We start from the raw sequence: 18,853 nt of genomic DNA on the forward strand, positions 1-18,853 counted from the left end.
ACAAAGCTGGTGAGGGGTCTGGAGCACGGGCCTTATGAGGAGTGGCTGAGGGAGCTGGGATGGTTTAGTCTGGAGAAGAGGATGAGACTCTCTCAGGAGAGACCTAATTGCCCTTTTAACTACCTGATGGGAAGTTGTGGTGAGGTGGGGGCTGGCCCCTTCTCCCATGTAACTAGTGATATGACTAGAGGGAATGGCTTCAAGTTGCACCAGAGAAGATTCAGGTTGGACATTAAGAAAAATTTTTTCTCCGAGAGAGTGGTCAGGCACTGGAATGGGCTGCCAGGGTAGGTGGTGGTGTCACCATTCCTGGAGGTGTTCAAGAAACATTTAAAGATGTTACAGAATCTGCCGTTATTTCAACTCCAGTAATTTTTTTTTTCCTGAATTCAACAGAGTATAACATTAAAAATCATAGACTTGTTGGATTTGATGAGAAATTATTTACTTTGCTTTGTTAATCTCTGTGATTCTTGAAGCAGAGCAGGCAGTCACCACACTGGCTTATTTTGTTATTTCTTCCTCCACATTGTGTCCTTTTGAATATTTAAGAAGCCTGTCACGGTTTGAACTAAAAATCCACCTGCGTCCGTGACAGGGGGCCGTAGGCCCCGGAGGGGCCCTAGGCCGAAAGGAAAAAGTTAATTAGGAAAAGAAAACAGCGGCAACGATCTAAGGAGGCACACTTATTTACTAAATACTATATCGAAATACAGGATAACACAATATAATACAATATAATTGAAATTGAGCTAACGAATCAAGCAAAATAGGAGAGAGAATGAGTCCCGTAACCGAGAGGCCTACTGTGAATCTAGGCGAACGGCTGAAGGCTCCCACACACTCCCCTGAACGCCAGAACTCGAAAGACGTCAGTCTGTTCTGCGACAGAGTTAATATAGAGTCCAGGTCCCGTGACCTATCGTGTTGTTCCCTGGGAGATGTAGTCTTCTTCTGATAAGTTGCAGATTCAGTAAAATTATTCATGCTTTATATGATGTTATGATGTGGAATACTGATAGCAAAAATTACAAAATTATTAAACCATGACATTCCACCCCTTATTCTACATCATTACATTATATTTATACATACATACACACTCATATGTATAATTGTGAATAATCAGCAACCTTATTTTTTCTCAACAATCTATATTTATTCCATACAAATCCCTAAGTTGAGAACAAAACTCTATAACCTAATTTACTATTTATTAATTTTGAGAAAATGGCAAAACTGCCAGAAAAAGGAAAACATGTCAGCGGTAGAGGGGAAAGGCAGCGCTGGTAGGGCGTCCCCCACATCAAGGTGCACTCATCCTTTCCCAGCCACCACAGCAGATTTCCTTTTGACTTATACTTCTTTCCATGTGTGCTCTACACATGCATGGCCAGTGCAGGATATAGAGTCCAGATGGAAAACTTGCTTACAGAATGCCTAATTAAGGTATATAGAGAAAAGTATTTCCTTAACATTGATCCACTCTATCTTAAGTCCTATACGTAATTGAACTATTCTGTACCTAATTGAAATATTTTCTGAGACTCTACCTATATATTTACAGGAAAATCATTGGCTGCACTCCCCCAACATCAAATTCCCTTGTGGTACACATTGAACATTCCCATTTTTGTCCATCACCCACCATGTGCACCCAGGTCCCTGGGCAAAGACAGTACCCCGGAGAGGTTTGCCCTTTCCAGATGCTGGAAGGACCCAAACTGTTTTTCCCAACACACTCTTTATGTGTACTACAGGAACCTTATCTCCCTCCACAGTACGTAGGGAGCTGGATTGGTTAGGACCATTACGATTACTAGATCCTCGAGTGTTGACCAACCAGGTGGCTTCTGCTAAATGGTTCTCCCAGTTTTTATACGTTCCACCACCCATTGCTTTCAACATAGTTTTCAACAACCCATTGAATCGTTCAATCTTACCAGAAGCTGGTGCATGATAGGGAATATGGTAAATCCACTCAATGCCATGATTTTTGGCCCAAGTGGTTACAAGGGAATTTTTAAAATGGGTCCCATTATCTGATTCAATTCTTTCCGGAGTGCCATGCCGCCACAGGATTTGCTTTTCCAACCCTAATATGGTGTTTCGGGCGGTAGCATGGGGTACTGCGTATGTTTCGAGCCACCCAGTGGTTGCCTCCACCATGGTGAGTACATAACGCTTACCATTGCGAGATCGTGGCAAGGTGATATAATCAACCTGCCATGCCTCTCCATATTTATACTTTTGCCATCGCCCTTCCCCCCAAATAGGTTTCATCCTCTTGGCTTGTTTAATTATGGCGCATGTTTCACAATCATGAATAACTTGAGCAATAGCGTCCATAGTTAAGTCCACCCCTCGGTCTCTGGCCCACTTATATGTTGCATCCCTTCCTTGATGACCTGAAGTCTCATGGGCCCACCGAGCTAGGAATAATTCACCCTTGTTCTGCCAGTCCAAGTCTATTTGAGCCACCTCAATTTTGGCAGCTCGATCAACCTGATGGTTATTTTTATGTTCTTCAGTAGCCTTACTTTTAGGCACATGAGCATCTACATGGCGCACCTTTACAACAATGTTCCTTATTCGGGCAGCAATGTCTTTCCACAGTTCAGCAGCCCAAACAGGTTTACCCTTTCGTTGCCAATTATCATTTTCCCACTGTTGCAACCACCCCCATAAGGCATTTGCCACCATCCATGAATCAGTATAAAGATGAAGCATTGGCCACCTCTCCCGTTCAGCCACATCTAAAGCCAGCTGAACAGCCTTTACCTCTGCAAATTGACTTGATTCTCCTTTACCTTCAGTGGCCTCTGCAACTTGTCGTGTGGGGCTCCATACAGCAGCTTTCCATCTGCGATGCTTCCCTACAATACGACATGATCCGTCTGTGAATAGGGCAAATTTCTTTTCGTTTTCTGGTAGCTCATTGTATGGTGGTGCCTCTTTAGCACGTGATACCTCTTCTGTAGGTGGTTTTTCAATTTTTTTACTCTCAGGCCAGTCCATGATCACTTCTAGAATTCCAGGACGGCTGAGTTTTCCCATTCGAGCTCGTTGAGTAATTAATGAAATCCACTTACTCCAAGTGGCATCAGTAGCATGATGGGTGGAGGGAACCTGTCCTTTAAACATCCAGTTTATTACTGGCAAGCGAGGTGCTAGAAGAAGCTGAACCTCTGTCCCAACTACTTCAGAAGCAGCCCGAACCCCCTCATACACGGCTAAGATCTCCTTCTCAGTTGGAGTGTAGCGCTCCTCAGACCCTTTATATGCTCGACTCCAAAATCCTAGGGGTCGGCCTCGGGTCTCTCCTGAGGCTCTTTGCCACAAACTCCAGGTGGGACCTTTCTCTCCAGCAGCAGTGTAGAGGATGTTCTTCACATCCTGTCCCGTCCGTACTGGCCCCAAGGCCACGGCACGGGCTATTTCTTGTTTTATCTGCTCAAAAGCCTGCTGCTGCTCAGGACCCCATGAGAAATTATTCTTCTTCCGTGTTACCTGATAGAGAGGGCTCACTATGTGGCTGTAGTTTGGGACATGCATTCTCCAAAAGCCCACTACTCCCAGAAAAGATTGGGTCTCTGTTTTATTTGTGGGCGGAGACATAGCAGTGATTTTGTCAATCACATCTGCTGGAATGTGACGACGTCCATCTTGCCATTTTATACCTAAGAACTGGATTTCCTGGGCAGGCCCCTTCACCTTGCTGCGCTTAATGGCAAAACCAGCTTGCAAAAGAATTTGGATTATCTGTTTCCCTTTCTTGGAAACCTCTGCTGCTGTATGGCCCCACACCACAATGTCATCAATATACTGCAAGTGTTCAGGAGCATTACCCTGTTCCAAAACAGCTTGGATCAATCCATGGCAAATTGTTGGGCTGTGCTTCCACCCCTGGGGTAAACGGTTCCAGGTATACTGAATACCTCTCCAGGTAAAAGCAAACTGTGGCCTACATTTTGCAGCCAATGGGATGGAAAAGAAGGCATTAGCAATATCAATGGTGGCATACCACCTAGCTTCTTTTGACTCCAATTCATACTGGAGTTCTAGCATGTCTGGTACAGCAGCACTTAATGGAGGTGTGACTTCATTCAGGCCACGGTAATCTACCGTCAGCCTCCATTCCCCACTGGTTTTACGCACTGGCCATATGGGGCTGTTAAAAGGCGAGTGCGTTTTGCTAATCACTCCCTGATTTTCTAATTGGCGAATTAGCTTTTGAATGGGGAGCAATGAGTCCCTATTGGTGCGGTACTGCCGTCTGTGAACCACTTTGGTGGCAATTGGTACCTCTTGGTCTTTTACCTGGAGCAACCCCACAGCAGAAGGATCATCTGACAGACCAGGTAAAGTTGACAGCTGCTTAACACCATTTGTGTTTACAGCAGCTATCCCAAAGGCCCATCGATACCCCTTGGGATCCTTGAAATATCCCATCCTAAGGTAATCGATTCCCAGTATACATGGAGCCTCTGGACCAGTCACAATAGGGTGCATTCGCCAGTTTTTACCAGTGAGGCTTATTTCGGCCTCCAACATAGTCAATTCTTGGGAACCCCCAGTCACTCCATGGATATAAATTGGTTGTGTCCCTTGGTGACTTGAGGGCATTAGGGTGCATTGTGCACCAGTGTCCACCAAGGCTTTATATTTCTGTGGTTGAGATGTGCCAGGCCACTTAATCCACACAGTCCAGTATACTCTGTTGTCCCTTTCCCCCCCCTGGCTGGGGGCAGGGCCCCTCTATTGTTTACCTCGTTGACTTGCAGCAACTGGAACTCTCCCCCGTTTGGAAGAGTTCACCTTGGTGGTTGTTTTGGATTGTAATTCTTTCACTCGTGCCTGAAGTGCAGAAGTGGATGAGTTATACCACTTCTTTATATCCTCCCCATGATTACTCAAGAAATACAACAAAGCAAAACGTATGGTCTTATCATTGTCGTTTGCTTGAATACGAGGACGTCTCTTTTTTATGGTTGAGATTTTCGATGATACAGGTCGAGAGGAACTCATGTTGTTTAGCTCTCTCAATAGGTGATCGTGGAAATCCTGATTTCCATCATCTGGTACCACCGTGGATTCATCTACATCAGGCACATTAGCCAATTTGTCAATAATATCACTTTGTGTTTCCTCCACTTTGTCTAACCTTTCCACTATTTTTTTTTCCCATTTGGACAATGGCTGAAGTATAAAGCTTAACTTCTGTAGCGCTTATAAATAATTCAAGCTCCTGAAGTCTGCTAATTAGCTCATTTACAAGGGGCTTTCTTTCCCCTTTGCCATATACCAATGCAAGTGCACTGGCATGCTTTTCTGGAGCTGCCTTTGTAAAGTCACGCCACATTTGTCGTGGAACGTGGACTGCTTCAGGATCATGTAATTGGTTTGGATTGTTACGATTGAACTGGGGGCTGTAGAGCATTTCCACCAGAGCCCTTTCTCTCAAAAATTGGATACCTTTCTCCATATCAGTCCATTTCTTTTTCTCAGGCTCCAAGTCCCGTTTAAAGGGGAATCTATCTCTTACCGCTATCAACATCCGCTTCCAGAGGGTGTAGGACTGATTTTGGCATGTGCCTATACCTCTGTCCACACGTGAGTCCCTGGAAATGCTACCCAGTTGGCGAGCTTCACTGCCATCGAGCCACGCACTGTTGGCACCATTGTCCCAGCAGCGAAGTAACCAAGTGACCATATTTTCTTTTGGCTGACGTGTGAAATCCTTTCTCAGATCTCGAATTTCACTCAGTTTAAAAGATCGATCAATAATGGTCGTAATACTTTGCTCACCTTTTGCTCTATCAGGAGTCTCAGGTGTTAATGTTGGCAGCTGTGTTGATGAGGCTGCCCCATCTATAAGTTTGGACTCGAGAAATTCTCGTAAAGAAAATTTAGCTTTTGGCTCCTCGTCTGACTCTGACCCTGACTCTGACGCTTGTGTTATTTCCTCCAGGCGACCTTCCTCCTTCTTCCTCTCTCCTAACTTTCTCTCTCCTAACTTTCTCTGCTCCTCTGACTTCTTCTCCTCCTCTAACATCTTCTTATACTGCTCTAACAACCTCTGCTCCGCCGACTTCCTCTGGTCTTCTGACTCCTCCTGCTCTCCTGAGTCCCCCTGACCTCCTGAGTCCCCCTGCTCTCCTGAGTCCCCCTGCTCTCCTGAGTCCCCCTGCTCTCCTGAGTCCCTCCGCTCTTCTAACTCCTTCTGCATTTTCTCTATCTGAGTTGAAACTCGTTTTGTTTTTCGCCCTCTTACAGGGGCAACCAACATTGTATCTGGTGCCCCCGGTGGTTGGTTAAGTTGGAGTACATACGGTTCAGACTTGAGGGTGTCGCATTCTGCCCGGAGATTGTCGTACCTGGACTGGAGGTCTTTGTGTTCAGACTGGAGAGCGTCGTAGTCAGACAGGAGCTCGTCGTACACAGACCGGAGGGTGCTGCGACTGGCTTTGAGGGCGTTGTAGTCGGCCTTGAGGTCAGTGTACAACGAGTCAATAGAGTCATGTTTGAACTGGAGATCGACGCACTTACACAGGAGGGCGCTGTGCTCGGACTGGAGAGTGTCGTGCTCGGACCGGAGGGCATCGCGCTCAGTCTGGAGAGTGTCATGCTCGGACCGGAGGGCATCGCGCTCAGTCTGGAGAGTGTCATGCTCGGACCGGAGGGCATCGCGCTCAGTCTGGAGAGTGTCATGCTCGGACCGGAGGGCGCCGTGCTCGGACTGGAGAGCGTCGTGCTCGGACCGGAGGGCATTATGCTCGGACTGAAGAGTGTTGTGCTCGGTCTGGAGGGCATTGTGCTCAGTCTGAAGAGCGTTATGCTCGGACTGGAGGGCATTATGCACAGACTGAAGAGTGTTGTGCTCGGACTGGAGGGTGTCGCAGTTGGATTGGAAGGCATCATGCTTGGCCTGGAGGGTGCCGCACTCAGACTGGACGGCGTCATACTTGGACTGGAGAGTGTTGTGCTCGGTCTGGAGGGCATTGTGCTCGGTCCGGAGGGCATCGCGCTCAGTCTGGAGAGTGTTGTACTCGGACCGGAGGGCGCTGTGCTCGGACTGGAGAGTGTCGTGCTCGGACCGGAGGGCGTCGCGCTCAGTCTGGAGAGTGTTGAGTTGGGATTGCAGGGAGCTTTTCTCATCCCAAAGTTTTTCTGCGTCAGCTCTAAGACTCTCTTTCTCGTACCAGATTGAGTCTCGTTGGTACAGGAGATCTTTTCTCTCAGCTTCAAAAGCTTTTTCTCTCTCTACCTTCTCAGTCCAAAGTTTTTCTGCCTCAGCTCTAAGACTCTCTCTCTCAGGAATGGTATTGACTAAGGCCCAATAAGCATTAGCTAGGCCCAAAATCATTTGTGCCTCCTGAGATCTGCCTGAGCCACAACATTCCTGCCTCAAATATGCAATCAAACTCTCAGGATTCTTCAAGTGTTCAGGAGTGAAGCTCCATAACACTGAAGATGTCTGTCCTTTGAGAATCTCTTCAATTCCCTGCCACTCAGTATTCTCTGGTTCTAGGGAAGACTTCCTCCGGATGTTATAAATCCAGATACTGAGTGAGATTATTACAATAATCAACAGTAAGTTCAGGGAGATTAAGAGTGTGACCCACTGATCATTCAAAAACTGCATAAAGGATTCATAGAAAGAAAGAGGAGCACGCTTAAAAATCACCATTTCTGTATAATTAGTTGCATTAGTTGCTCCCTCTGGAGCTGTATACAGATACGAAGTGAGCATTGCTAACCATGCTTTCAATCCATTATACAATTGTATAGCTCCATAAGGAAAAGTGGCTAGCTTAAACATGGCCCAATATGTTCGGAGCGTCTCAAAAAAGGAACCAATGGCACACAGTCCCTGGTAAAACAAATTTAGTAGAGAAAACATCTTTTTTCCTCCAATAGAGAGAGAAAAGTAAAAGAAAACAAAGCTCAGCAGTGTTTATAAAATATACCGGAGTATTGGCAGTCCGCCTGGACTTTCAAGGTCAAGCTCGCAGGTGCAGAATCCCAAACACGAGATAGCTCCTTAACAGGGAAAAAAACTCGTAGCTCTGTTAAAAGCTAAAAGAGCAACAGAAGAAAACACAGAAAAAACAGCAACTCAATTTGCCCGCATTCTCCACCAAAATCTGTCACGGTTTGAACTAAAAATCCACCTGCGTCCGTGACAGGGGGCCGTAGGCCCCGGAGGGGCCCTAGGCCGAAAGGAAAAAGTTAATTAGGAAAAGAAAACAGCGGCAACGATCTAAGGAGGCACACTTATTTACTAAATACTATATCGAAATACAGGATAACACAATATAATACAATATAATTGAAATTGAGCTAACGAATCAAGCAAAATAGGAGAGAGAATGAGTCCCGTAACCGAGAGGCCTACTGTGAATCTAGGCGAACGGCTGAAGGCTCCCACACACTCCCCTGAACGCCAGAACTCGAAAGACGTCAGTCTGTTCTGCGACAGAGTTAATATAGAGTCCAGGTCCCGTGACCTATCGTGTTGTTCCCTGGGAGATGTAGTCTTCTTCTGATAAGTTGCAGATTCAGTAAAATTATTCATGCTTTATATGATGTTATGATGTGGAATACTGATAGCAAAAATTACAAAATTATTAAACCATGACAAAGCCTTACTACTACTTTTTCCAAAGCCCATAAAATCTATAAAGAAATTAAGATATAACCTTTTGAGACAGCAACAACCAAAAAAGTCCCTTTCTTAGTCCATTTGATTTTTCTCCAAAACAAAATCTATTCTGATATGTATTTCATGCACTGACAATCAGACCTAAGAAGAAATCAAACACATCAAACATGCTAATACCTAAATTAAATTCCTAAAACTATGATCATGGATTCACTCACTCATTCACTTTAACATCTCGTTTTACTAAGGCTCACCAGAACTATTCTATTTTAGTGATTTCAAGATAGCTGAAATCTATCTTTTCTTTTTCCCTTACTGCAGTTTCCAAGGCTCCAAAATAACCTGCTCATTAACTTCCATCCAGTTCACTGTTAACACAAATAGGCCAAAACATACTTCCATTAAGCTTAAGCTTTCTGAACGAACAGTTTCAGAAACCTATTCAGCTCCTAAACAGAGAGGCATTCATGGGGAATCATCTTGGATTCTTTTATTTTTTGACAAATGCTTGATTATTTCATTTCTCACCAGCTCACACTAAGTTCTAATTGACTGTAGGTTACCAATGAAAGATTCCATGAGTTACATGGTTACATATTTACTTTTTAATCATGATCTCTTTTGCAACTATTCATACAAAAATAATGAAAATACCAGATGGCAGTTTTGAAAAGCAAACATTGTACTCCTGGATTAAGAATGAGAGACACAAGAAAAGAAAAGGGCAGATGACAAAGTGGTGGAGAGCACACACACCAAAATGCACTCATAGGTAATTCACATACACTCGAACATTTGCTCTGGTTATATCAATAAAACTGAGAACAGGGTCATAATGACACTATCTAATTCTACATGTTCAAAACATGCTAGGTAAACTCTTGCCCACCCAAATAATTGTTTTCAGAATATCTTTATATTAAAGGAACAAATTAAGAATTTGATCTTCTAGATTACAACCAAATTAATACTCCACCTTTAGCATACATAACTACTAGCGAATTCAGTCTAAGATTTAGTTTACCAGTTTGAGCCTAGAGCAGTGGTTCTTCAGAAACACACATCATTTTAAGTTTTGTCTCTAAAGACAGGTATGGGATTCCCTAATCATTTGTAGGACAGGCTCCATATGATGTTTTGGACCACCTTCCACACAAAGTGAAGTACTTCAGTTTGACCAATGCAGCAAGCTGGGGCCAGCTGGGATCACCATAACTTTCCTGGCACTTAACAGAAATATAGTGCCACGTACAAACATTAACTCTCTAAACACTTAACAAATCATTTAAAAGGATTTGAATATTGCACATGGGAATTTTCATTCCCAGCACCTCAGCTGGCTGCAAAGTCACTTCTCCTTTGATCAAGCTAACAGTCTGTTTAGTAGGAATTTTATCCTAAAGAACTTTTACTAAAGAAGTCTTTCCTCACAACTGTGCCAAACTGATTTAATTGTTTTACATACATCTTGTTGCTCTTCCAAAAATCAAAATCACTTAAGTAAATTAATTACTAGAAAAACACACCTTAGGACAATCCCCTTTGAGCAGAGAACACAAAAATAAAAGGAGTACTATTGGATTTCAAAACTTCATTAAGTGCTTTAATAATTGATGTTAAAATGAGATTATTTTAAAGTAATTACAGATTTCTTACCTTGATCTTCCAACTGGACTTTCACAAGCGAGTTCTCTGCTGCTTTTTCCTTGGCACGCTCCTCTTCTTCCTGTGACCATTGCATGTGGTCCCTGCAAGAAAAGGTAAATGAAGAATCAGCCTTTAAATATGATTTTTCATAATCATCTTCTGGGGAAAACAATCACAAATTAGCTGCAATGTCTCAAATTTGTTTGCTTTTGACAGAGTTGGAAAAAAAAAAAGCTTCAGCCTGTGACAGACAAAAATTATTAGTCAGGTAAAAGTCAAATGAAATGATTAAGAAAAAGCTTCAAGCTGCATTTGGGCTAAGGAATATGCATTATTTATTAAGAATAGGACTACATCTATCCTGAAAAGAGTTCACTGTCTCTAAAACCAATCTTCCTGTTCTGTAATCAGTGATATATATACGTAACTTAATTTTTAGTTCTCTTATGCCTTAAATCTATCCCTGAAGTTTCTGGTCTGTAATCCCCATGTTATATTATCCATTATCATTATCCGTTATCATTAATGGATAATGTAATCATTATCATTAGTCACATTCTGTCTGTTTTCAGAACTTGCTAAATATTTGCCCTCAAAAATCATGTGGCAGAATTCAAAATATATTTTAAAACTATGCAGAAAATGATTTTTTGTTCATTCTTTAAATGCCCTGTTTCTCCTTTTGTCAAATATTCCTTCTTCTTAAATCATGAACTACAGGATTAAAAATTCCTGGTTTTCCTGATAGCATAGGAAGATGTTTTCCTACTTTCTAGATAGATTCTTCTAACAATTCTTTACCACTATACTGTTCTTTATAGTTTCAACTTGTTCATCTCCATTCCACAGAGTAAACTCCTAGTCTTATCAATCGTATTTCCTAAGACAGTTTTCCAACAGTGTTCAGCAGGATTCTCACTGTTTGCTGGCCCCCCATTGATCATGAAAATACCTTTTAGAAATAGAGATTCACAGCTGCTTATCAGAGCAATTATTACTCTTATTAACATAAGTTATTGTTTTCTCTGCTAGTGCATTGATTATTTACATTACGATTTGTGTTTTTCTGGTCTTTTGAGTTCGTCTTGTTTTTTTTTTAACCATTGCATGCAATCTCTGATGAAGTACTTGTAAGATCTTCAGTACACTTTTAGAAGAGCACAGGTTCTTTTTGATGTGGTGTCAGTTGTAGAACACAATGCTAATACATTATGTGATATTTTTGATACATTTCTGCCATTAAAACATATAGTACTGACCCTCTGCACTTTCTGTTTTCTAATTCATTGCAGAATTATTTTGCCTTTCATCACATGACTACATACTCAGCTTTTTACACAAGCCACTGAAAACTCATAGTGTCAAGGCTATTTATGAAGTCCTCTTTAGCAATACCTTTCAAAACCAATTCTTAGTCTACTGTTTTATTCGTATGTATACAAACATACACACACGCATTGGCATATAATACATATTTATAAATATACATTATTCATTATAGTAAATTATATAGACAAATATGAAAATAATCCTCAAATAGACATCTTACCACATGTTATGCTCAAAAACTTTGGAAGGGTCACTTAAAATCCGTGATCCAAGTGGAACAGCTGGCCGCCGACTACTCTGGTGCCTTTGCTGCATATTGGTTTTTTTGCAGAGACACAAAGCAGAAAGCCTTGTAATGAAATTCATTTTGTTCAGAGATCTGAAAATACAATTAACTCAAATTACCGTTTTGCCATAATTTAGTTGTTTATGTCACTTGGAAAAGAAACTGGTCAAATAATCAAGAACCAATATCAACTTTAGTAATAATCTAGTACTGTAATATCCATTTAAATGCTTTTTAAAGAGCAGCAATATCCCCCAAGTGTACTGAAAGTCCAAGCAGTCCCAAAGCAGGCTACTGCAACAAAACTAGAAAGGTAAATTTTTTCGGTGTAATTTTAAAGTCCAAACTGCCAGTGGAAAATGAACACAGCAAAACAACAAACCAAGTTTGACATTGCATCTTTAAAAAAAGATGAGCAAAGAGTGATCAGTAATTAAACTACTCGTTCAAAAGGGTACACATTGTCACTGGACTTCACATTTTTCACCCCATTCACCAGGAAACAGTCGTCAAATATTCAATTCTAGAATTGTGATTTTGTTCTTTTATACAAGAAAGATTCAAAAAGTGTCAACATTATGCACCAGAAAGGCTTCCAAAATTTCTGCTTTGTATTCTGCTGAACCCCACTCCGTGCCCCCATAGAAATCAATGGTTTTAGATGTTAAATTTCATAGAATGACTCATAGAATGGCTTGGATCAGAAGAGACCTTCAAGATGGTCCAGTTACAGCTCTCCTGTCATGCTAATTACAAAATGCTTGTTTCTGTGTTTTTCTATTACACGTACAGCTGTCATCTGTTACTGTATTTTACTTTAGATGGAATCTCTTCATACCATATCACTAATAAAAGATAACAAATGTGTGTAGCTAGTACCAGAATTTTGTCTTGTTGGGATTTTGTTTGTGTTTTATTTTTGGCATATTCTTGTTAATGTAGGCTTTCTTGAAGATAAGTAAAATGAATTATTCCTCCTCCTAGATTTACTCTGATGTGCTTTAGTTCTTATTTCCTTCAGCTGCTCTGTATGTGACTTTAAAAATGACTCTTAGTTCTTTTTTTTTTTTTTTTTGAGTGCTTCTGCTGCATACGCCATGCATACAAATTTAGCACACTGGAAATACAAAATGTAGTTACAAAAGAACAGGCGCAGTTTAAGTACAGGCATTATTAGAAAACACTCTGTGCAAATTGGTAACAAAAGGAAGATTTTTATCTTGAGGAAAATCCTCCTGTTTGATCACAAGTCTTGTACCATGAATAAAAACAGATTAATTTGTACACATCAATACAAAGCCTGGCAAAGGAGTTACTTCAATTAAATGAACAACTCCTCATTTAAGGTGTACTTTGGAATGAGTCATACTTTTTAAAGGGCACTGTTTATTCATTTTAAGCCTACAGAAATACAAGAGGAAAAAATAAGATTAAAATTTCTCTCTATTTGTCTAAGATTAAACAAAATGTTTTTTAAACCTTTTGGCCGCCAATGCCAAATATATACACTGTTACATCCTTGCTACCAGGCCTGCAATGCTCTATCAGGATATGGGGCATCACCATACAGGGAAAATGCAACATTTAATCCTATTAAAAAATATTAAAACCTCTTCAAATTTCCACGATTTCATGATGGCTTTTTGTTTTTGATGTAGCTGATCAACTAAAACAAGTCCAGTTTACACTAAAGTTAATACAATCCATTTTACTTCTTCCCTGAAAATATGAATGAACCATTTTTCATAACAAGATGCACCATTATTAACACATACGAAACATTATGAAATAGCAACAGTGAGACATAAAAACTACCACACCTTGACAATTTCTGCAAAACAAAATTTACATTAATGCAGTCTTGGTCACAAAACCAAGTAGAAAAGAAACACAAAACAAAACCACAAAAATTATCACAAAATTTTGATTAAAAATTATCATCATTAAATAATAAAAGTGCCTGGATAAAGATTCCGTGATTACACTGCAAACTGTTTACAAATCCCCTTCCTCCTTCAATCATTCAAAAAGACCTGAGTTAGTATCTCACATTTCCTGTCACAGCATTTATATTCAGCATAAAATACAATGATTCAGCTGGGAGGCTAGTCACATAATTTTTCTTGGCTTTCTAAATATCTCAGTAAGAACATGAAAAGATGCACAGATGGAAATTATAGTCAGATGACTAAGATGATCCAGCACCAGTAAAAATCCAGAGAGGCAGCTCTTTTTATGAGAATATGATCTTCTGAGCGATAATTACACAAGTTTAACTGATAAATTCTGAAATATCAAGAAAATGCAAGGATAGAGAGGAAGGCAGGGAAGTTAAGTTCACTGTTGCATCCAGCATTAAACATCAAGAAGTTCCTTGGAGGCGTGCACTTATCTAAGAGATACAGTGACCCACAGATCGTGAGATCAATAGGCAATCTGGCTACTAGAAGGTCTAAGAGCATTTATGTTGTTTGGAAGACTAATTTTCATTTTCAGAAGTGAGTCATTCCTTGATTATTTCTCTAATTGATTTTGTTAATGAAATAGGCAGCAAGCCTTTTTCTTTGTCAGATAAGATGATCATATCCTGAAGCAATGTCAGCAAAAAATGTCTGAAAGAATCAGAAATTATTTCCTTGTTCAGAGCTACAGTCAGGAAAGCTTGATTATTAATCTAAGCAATCCAACCTTTACCTTTAAGGATCTTATCATGACACTGCAATACATTGAAAATGCCCTTTTTGTAGAAGCTTCGGCTGGTTTTCAGGGGAGAAAAAGCTTTAAAGCAACTACACACTCAGTAACCGTGCTCAAAAGCAAACAGAAGATATATTTTCCCCTGTGGAGCTTCGCATTTTAACCTTTAAAATTACTGCTACAAAGAAGGAATAACCTTAAGAAAACTCTCCCCTCCCAAACATTTTAACACAGCACCTTTAGAAAAGCGTGGTGAAGGTGAACATGTGGAAGAAGGTACACATGTCATCTGCCAGGTAGACAACAAGTTAAGCATTTATGATGGATGTTGGCATTAAAATCTCAAAGCAGTTACATCCACACAGATAAAATTAGAGATGTAGGAGAGAAGAACTGTTCTAATCTTGTTTTAAACAGCGAAGTTCACACCAAAACATATGTAAACCACTTCACTGATGAATAATGTCCTTAAGAAGCATGAATTCTGAAATAGGTGTCAGGAAAAAACAGAAAAAAAACATCTCCCCATTTTTGTCTGAGAAACTAGTTTCAGTTAAGCTAATGATGAAAACCTTGTGACACACAACTGATTTCTTGCTGCAGAGCTAACAAGTCCTTCCATTCGCAATTACTGAGCCTACCCATATACAGAGTCACCATTACAAAGAAAAACATGAGCCTGTACTAGGAAGACTATGTATAGCTTCCATTACATTTCTGTTCAGAAAGATATCATGGAAAAAGTGATTTTCATATCATTAGTTCTACTTGGAACCTAGAAGCTTATCTACACAACACTTGATAATCAAATCTAAATGCCCCCCTATAAAGCATATGCTGGCATATTTTATCACCATCAAACAGCTTAGCTGTACAAAACAGATGCGAGTAGTAAGTGATCACGAACACAAAGCGAAAAACTCCTTATGACAATGGTAGCACTGAAAGTATAATTACTAATTATCAGAAGTCCTTTTCTTTCTAAATACATGCTCGGTATTTCTTAGGAGGCCAAATGAAGAGGGGAGGAAGGAAGGATGGAAGCAAGAAACAAAGAGACTTTGCTATCAACCAAATTCATTCATGAAGTGAATATATACTGCTATTCTATTCTACAAATACAAATTCTATTCTACCCCCTTCTGGGGCTTCACAACTAGTTCTTCAATGACTCGCTTTACAAGAAGTGCCCAGTTGAAACACAAAGATATTTCCAAATTTCTCAAACTCAGCAGATCTAAAACTCTCAAATGTTTTTCCTTCCCATCATCACTGGGATGATGCAGCCATCCCTGTGGGCGCACAGCAACTTTCAGAAAATACTGAAGAGCACTGGCTACACATCAAGGGGAAAAGAAAAACAAAAAATATTTTGATTAATAAGGAGAAACAAAATACTACACTGACTCCTGCGGGGCAACAGTTTACATTGGTTAAAAAGCAACAGCAGATGCAAACAAACAAGACTCAGGCAACTAACCAGCAACCAGATGTACTTTTAACCACATATACGAAAGTGTTAAGAAAGAAAAGACTGCTCCTACAGACCTTTCAGGTAGTCTGTGCAAATAGGTTAAGAAAAGAATAGACTGTATGAGGGCAATGGGAGACAGAGATGAGGAAGGATGATATTACTCTTTTGCCTGCAAAAAAATTACTCAGACCATTACATATCCAGTAAAAACAGCAACATAGCTTGAAGGTATATTATTTGGGATGAAATAATATATGTAAGTACTATATAATGGACTATTATTAGGGACAAGCAGACAGCTAAAAATCCTTGAGGGTTTAAAAATATTACTACTAAATTTCCTAATTTGGAGAATATCCACTATTTTCCCTTGACATTCCTGTAAAAATTATTCTGCAACATAAACCATTTTTGCAATATCTTACAAAACTCTGAGTTGAATTTTCTTTATTCTTTTATTTTAAAGAAGCAATCACTGCACCATTCCCACAAAAAAAAGGAAAACGTTTTTCAATTGAGACTATGAACTGCAGCACTAGTTTACACTGGCGTATGCATCTGATTGTCTGGAAGACAGTGGAAGCAAAGGAAGCTTTATCTTCAGTACTGAGGGAATTGACTGCAATCTTTAATATGTTTTTAAGGTAGTGAAAACAGTTTAAAAATGCAAATGAAGACAAAATAATGGCAAATGCAAGATCAGAGATGTGAACAGCCAGCAACAAAGAAAGGAATGGTTACTTCAGAAACAGAGATGCATTTTATTTTCTAAATCTTTAATCAACGTGAGTGCCATGAACATAAAACAACTAACAGAAGTGTTTTATCTGAATTAATTCTATGTGTAAATATACGCAATTCAATTCCTAAATTGCTTTAAGTGACTAATGTAATCAGCCCTATCCTAAACTTGAGCTCCTGTTTCTTCTCTTACTTGACTTGGCAGGGGATAAAAAATTCTTACAGAAGCTTGTCCCCCAAATGTAATGATTCTGTTAACACTTTCTATGTATATATGTATATGGAAGCTTTTGTTTTTACCGGGACAAGTGTTTTGTTGAGACTGTATCATTTCAATTTATAATGCAGATGTGCTGGCTTCACCATGAAACACTATTTTGACTTTAAAATGAAGCTTCAGTAAGGAATTTGAACTGAAGAAAACACCTCAATTTGTGAAAAAATACTTTAATTCTAACTGAAGTTAAAAATATATAATAATATCTTAGAATAATTTTTGAAAGGAATTTCCATTTTATGTTAAATCGATTTATAATATGATTTTCAGACTTTACTGTTCTGCTCCTTCACCTACTAAAGGCACGCTCAGAGATCACACAACTATTAACTTAAAGTTAGGAAGATTCTGTTCACTCAGCACAAATTTCTTATACACTGAAATGAAGACACAAATGTATGCACGATTCTTTAGGTTACAATCCTGCAAAAACCCATGATTTTGTTTAACTTTACAGACAAGTTGTTTTCCCACAGATCAGAATACTTGTAGGGAATTTAAATATGTATGGCATTTAAATATGTAAGTGTTCTGCACAATCCTTCAATGCCCTCTTCCCTGCTGAAAATTCTCTGTTTTTTCCTTTTTTTCCTGAGATAATTCAACTTATCTTAACTTATATCAATTCTTACTTATCCATCAGAATATAACAGAAAACTGATTTATTGAACTCATCTGTTTGCAAGCTTAACATCAAGAGGAAGCCATCCGTGACAAACAGCTCAAAACTAAGGCCTCCCTGTTAACCTGTGCACCCTCTGCTGGCTGACGCTTAGGTAAGTGAAAAAGAAAATGCACATGTTTATAACTACATCCTTACTGTGCATTTAAGTACAAGTTCATCTTTTAACCACTACAGTTGTTTTTCAACTGTACTTTCTATGAAATACCGAGCACATAACTTTATCAACAAACCAAAGATCGTTGGCATCAACACAAAACACATAATTTTCCTGGATGGTCCTGGATGGGTGGACCTTGCCACCCTTGAGGTGACCACCAGTGTGCAGAGCCACGTGAGTACCACAGGGAAAACGGCAACTGCCCGACCTGCACCTTCTCTTGCTGCCCCTAAATGCTGGCGATGCACCACAGCATCACAGCACTGGACTCTCATTGCTGTTACTGTACCAGCAAATGTGCCAGGTCCCGCTCAGGGATCCTGGAGAACAGACACGGAAACACAAGGAACAACAGCTTGTACATTACCCCATTTGGGCCTTTGGAGGAAAGAACACAAGCTTGTCTCCAGAAGTCCAGTTTCTCTTCTGCCAAACGCTGTTGATGGCGACAACTTTTAGGAAGCAGCTCTAAAAAAATAAGTATCACACAACTCAGGGAGGTGTCGCAGAGCCCAGAAATCCAGAGTTTTAAACACCCTCCTCCACTCCCCACCCACAGCAGGACACACGCTGCTCAATTGCTTGGGTCAGTGCAGCCCTGCTCAGCCAACACCCCGGTACCCACAGGTGGCACAGCTTCGGCTGTAGTTTCTTCTTTTGACTCAAGTATCTCTCACAAAACTCTCCTGCCTTTTACAGCCTCGGATGGAACTCTTTCCTTTGCACCTCTGTATTCCCGTGCGCATTGCATTCACTTCAATCCCTCAGCGCGGCGACCGGAGATCACAGTGGCTGCCACCGGCGGACACGGAGCCCCGACTCTTCTCCCTGCGAGCAGCCCCGGCCCTTCAGGCACAGTGCGGGTGCTCCGGCGAATTCCGCCCGGAGAACTACA

General features: G+C 40.5%; 1 protein-coding gene across 10 annotated transcripts in view; it reads right to left on the reverse strand.

The window, feature by feature from the left end:
• METTL8 (methyltransferase 8, tRNA N3-cytidine) overlaps positions 1-18,853 on the reverse strand; it is a 38,022-nt gene that overhangs the window by 13,819 nt on the left and 5,350 nt on the right. For 4 of the 10 annotated variants that reach the window (XR_014947955.1, XR_014947954.1, XM_032445839.2 and 1 more), the window contains exons 3-5: positions 18,326-18,426; positions 11,862-12,020; positions 10,322-10,413 (exon numbers count right to left, since the gene is read on the reverse strand). Coding sequence is in view for 6 of the 10 variants with exons in the window: in XM_032445839.2 (XP_032301730.2) it covers positions 10,322-10,413; positions 11,862-12,020; positions 18,326-18,426 (352 nt within the window). In the remaining 4 variants the exon portion in view is untranslated. Of the gene's footprint in view, positions 1-807; positions 947-974; positions 1,016-4,992; positions 8,607-10,321; positions 10,414-11,861; positions 12,021-18,325; positions 18,427-18,515; position 18,853 lie in introns of those variants that run through there. The other 6 variants (XR_014947956.1, XM_085552496.1, XM_085552495.1 and 3 more) reach the window with 5 other exon arrangements.

This window comes from Coturnix japonica, chromosome 7 (genome assembly GCF_054131305.1).
Source record: "Coturnix japonica strain WE chromosome 7, WE-NBRP24, whole genome shotgun sequence".
Taxonomy (NCBI): Eukaryota; Metazoa; Chordata; class Aves; order Galliformes; family Phasianidae; genus Coturnix; species Coturnix japonica.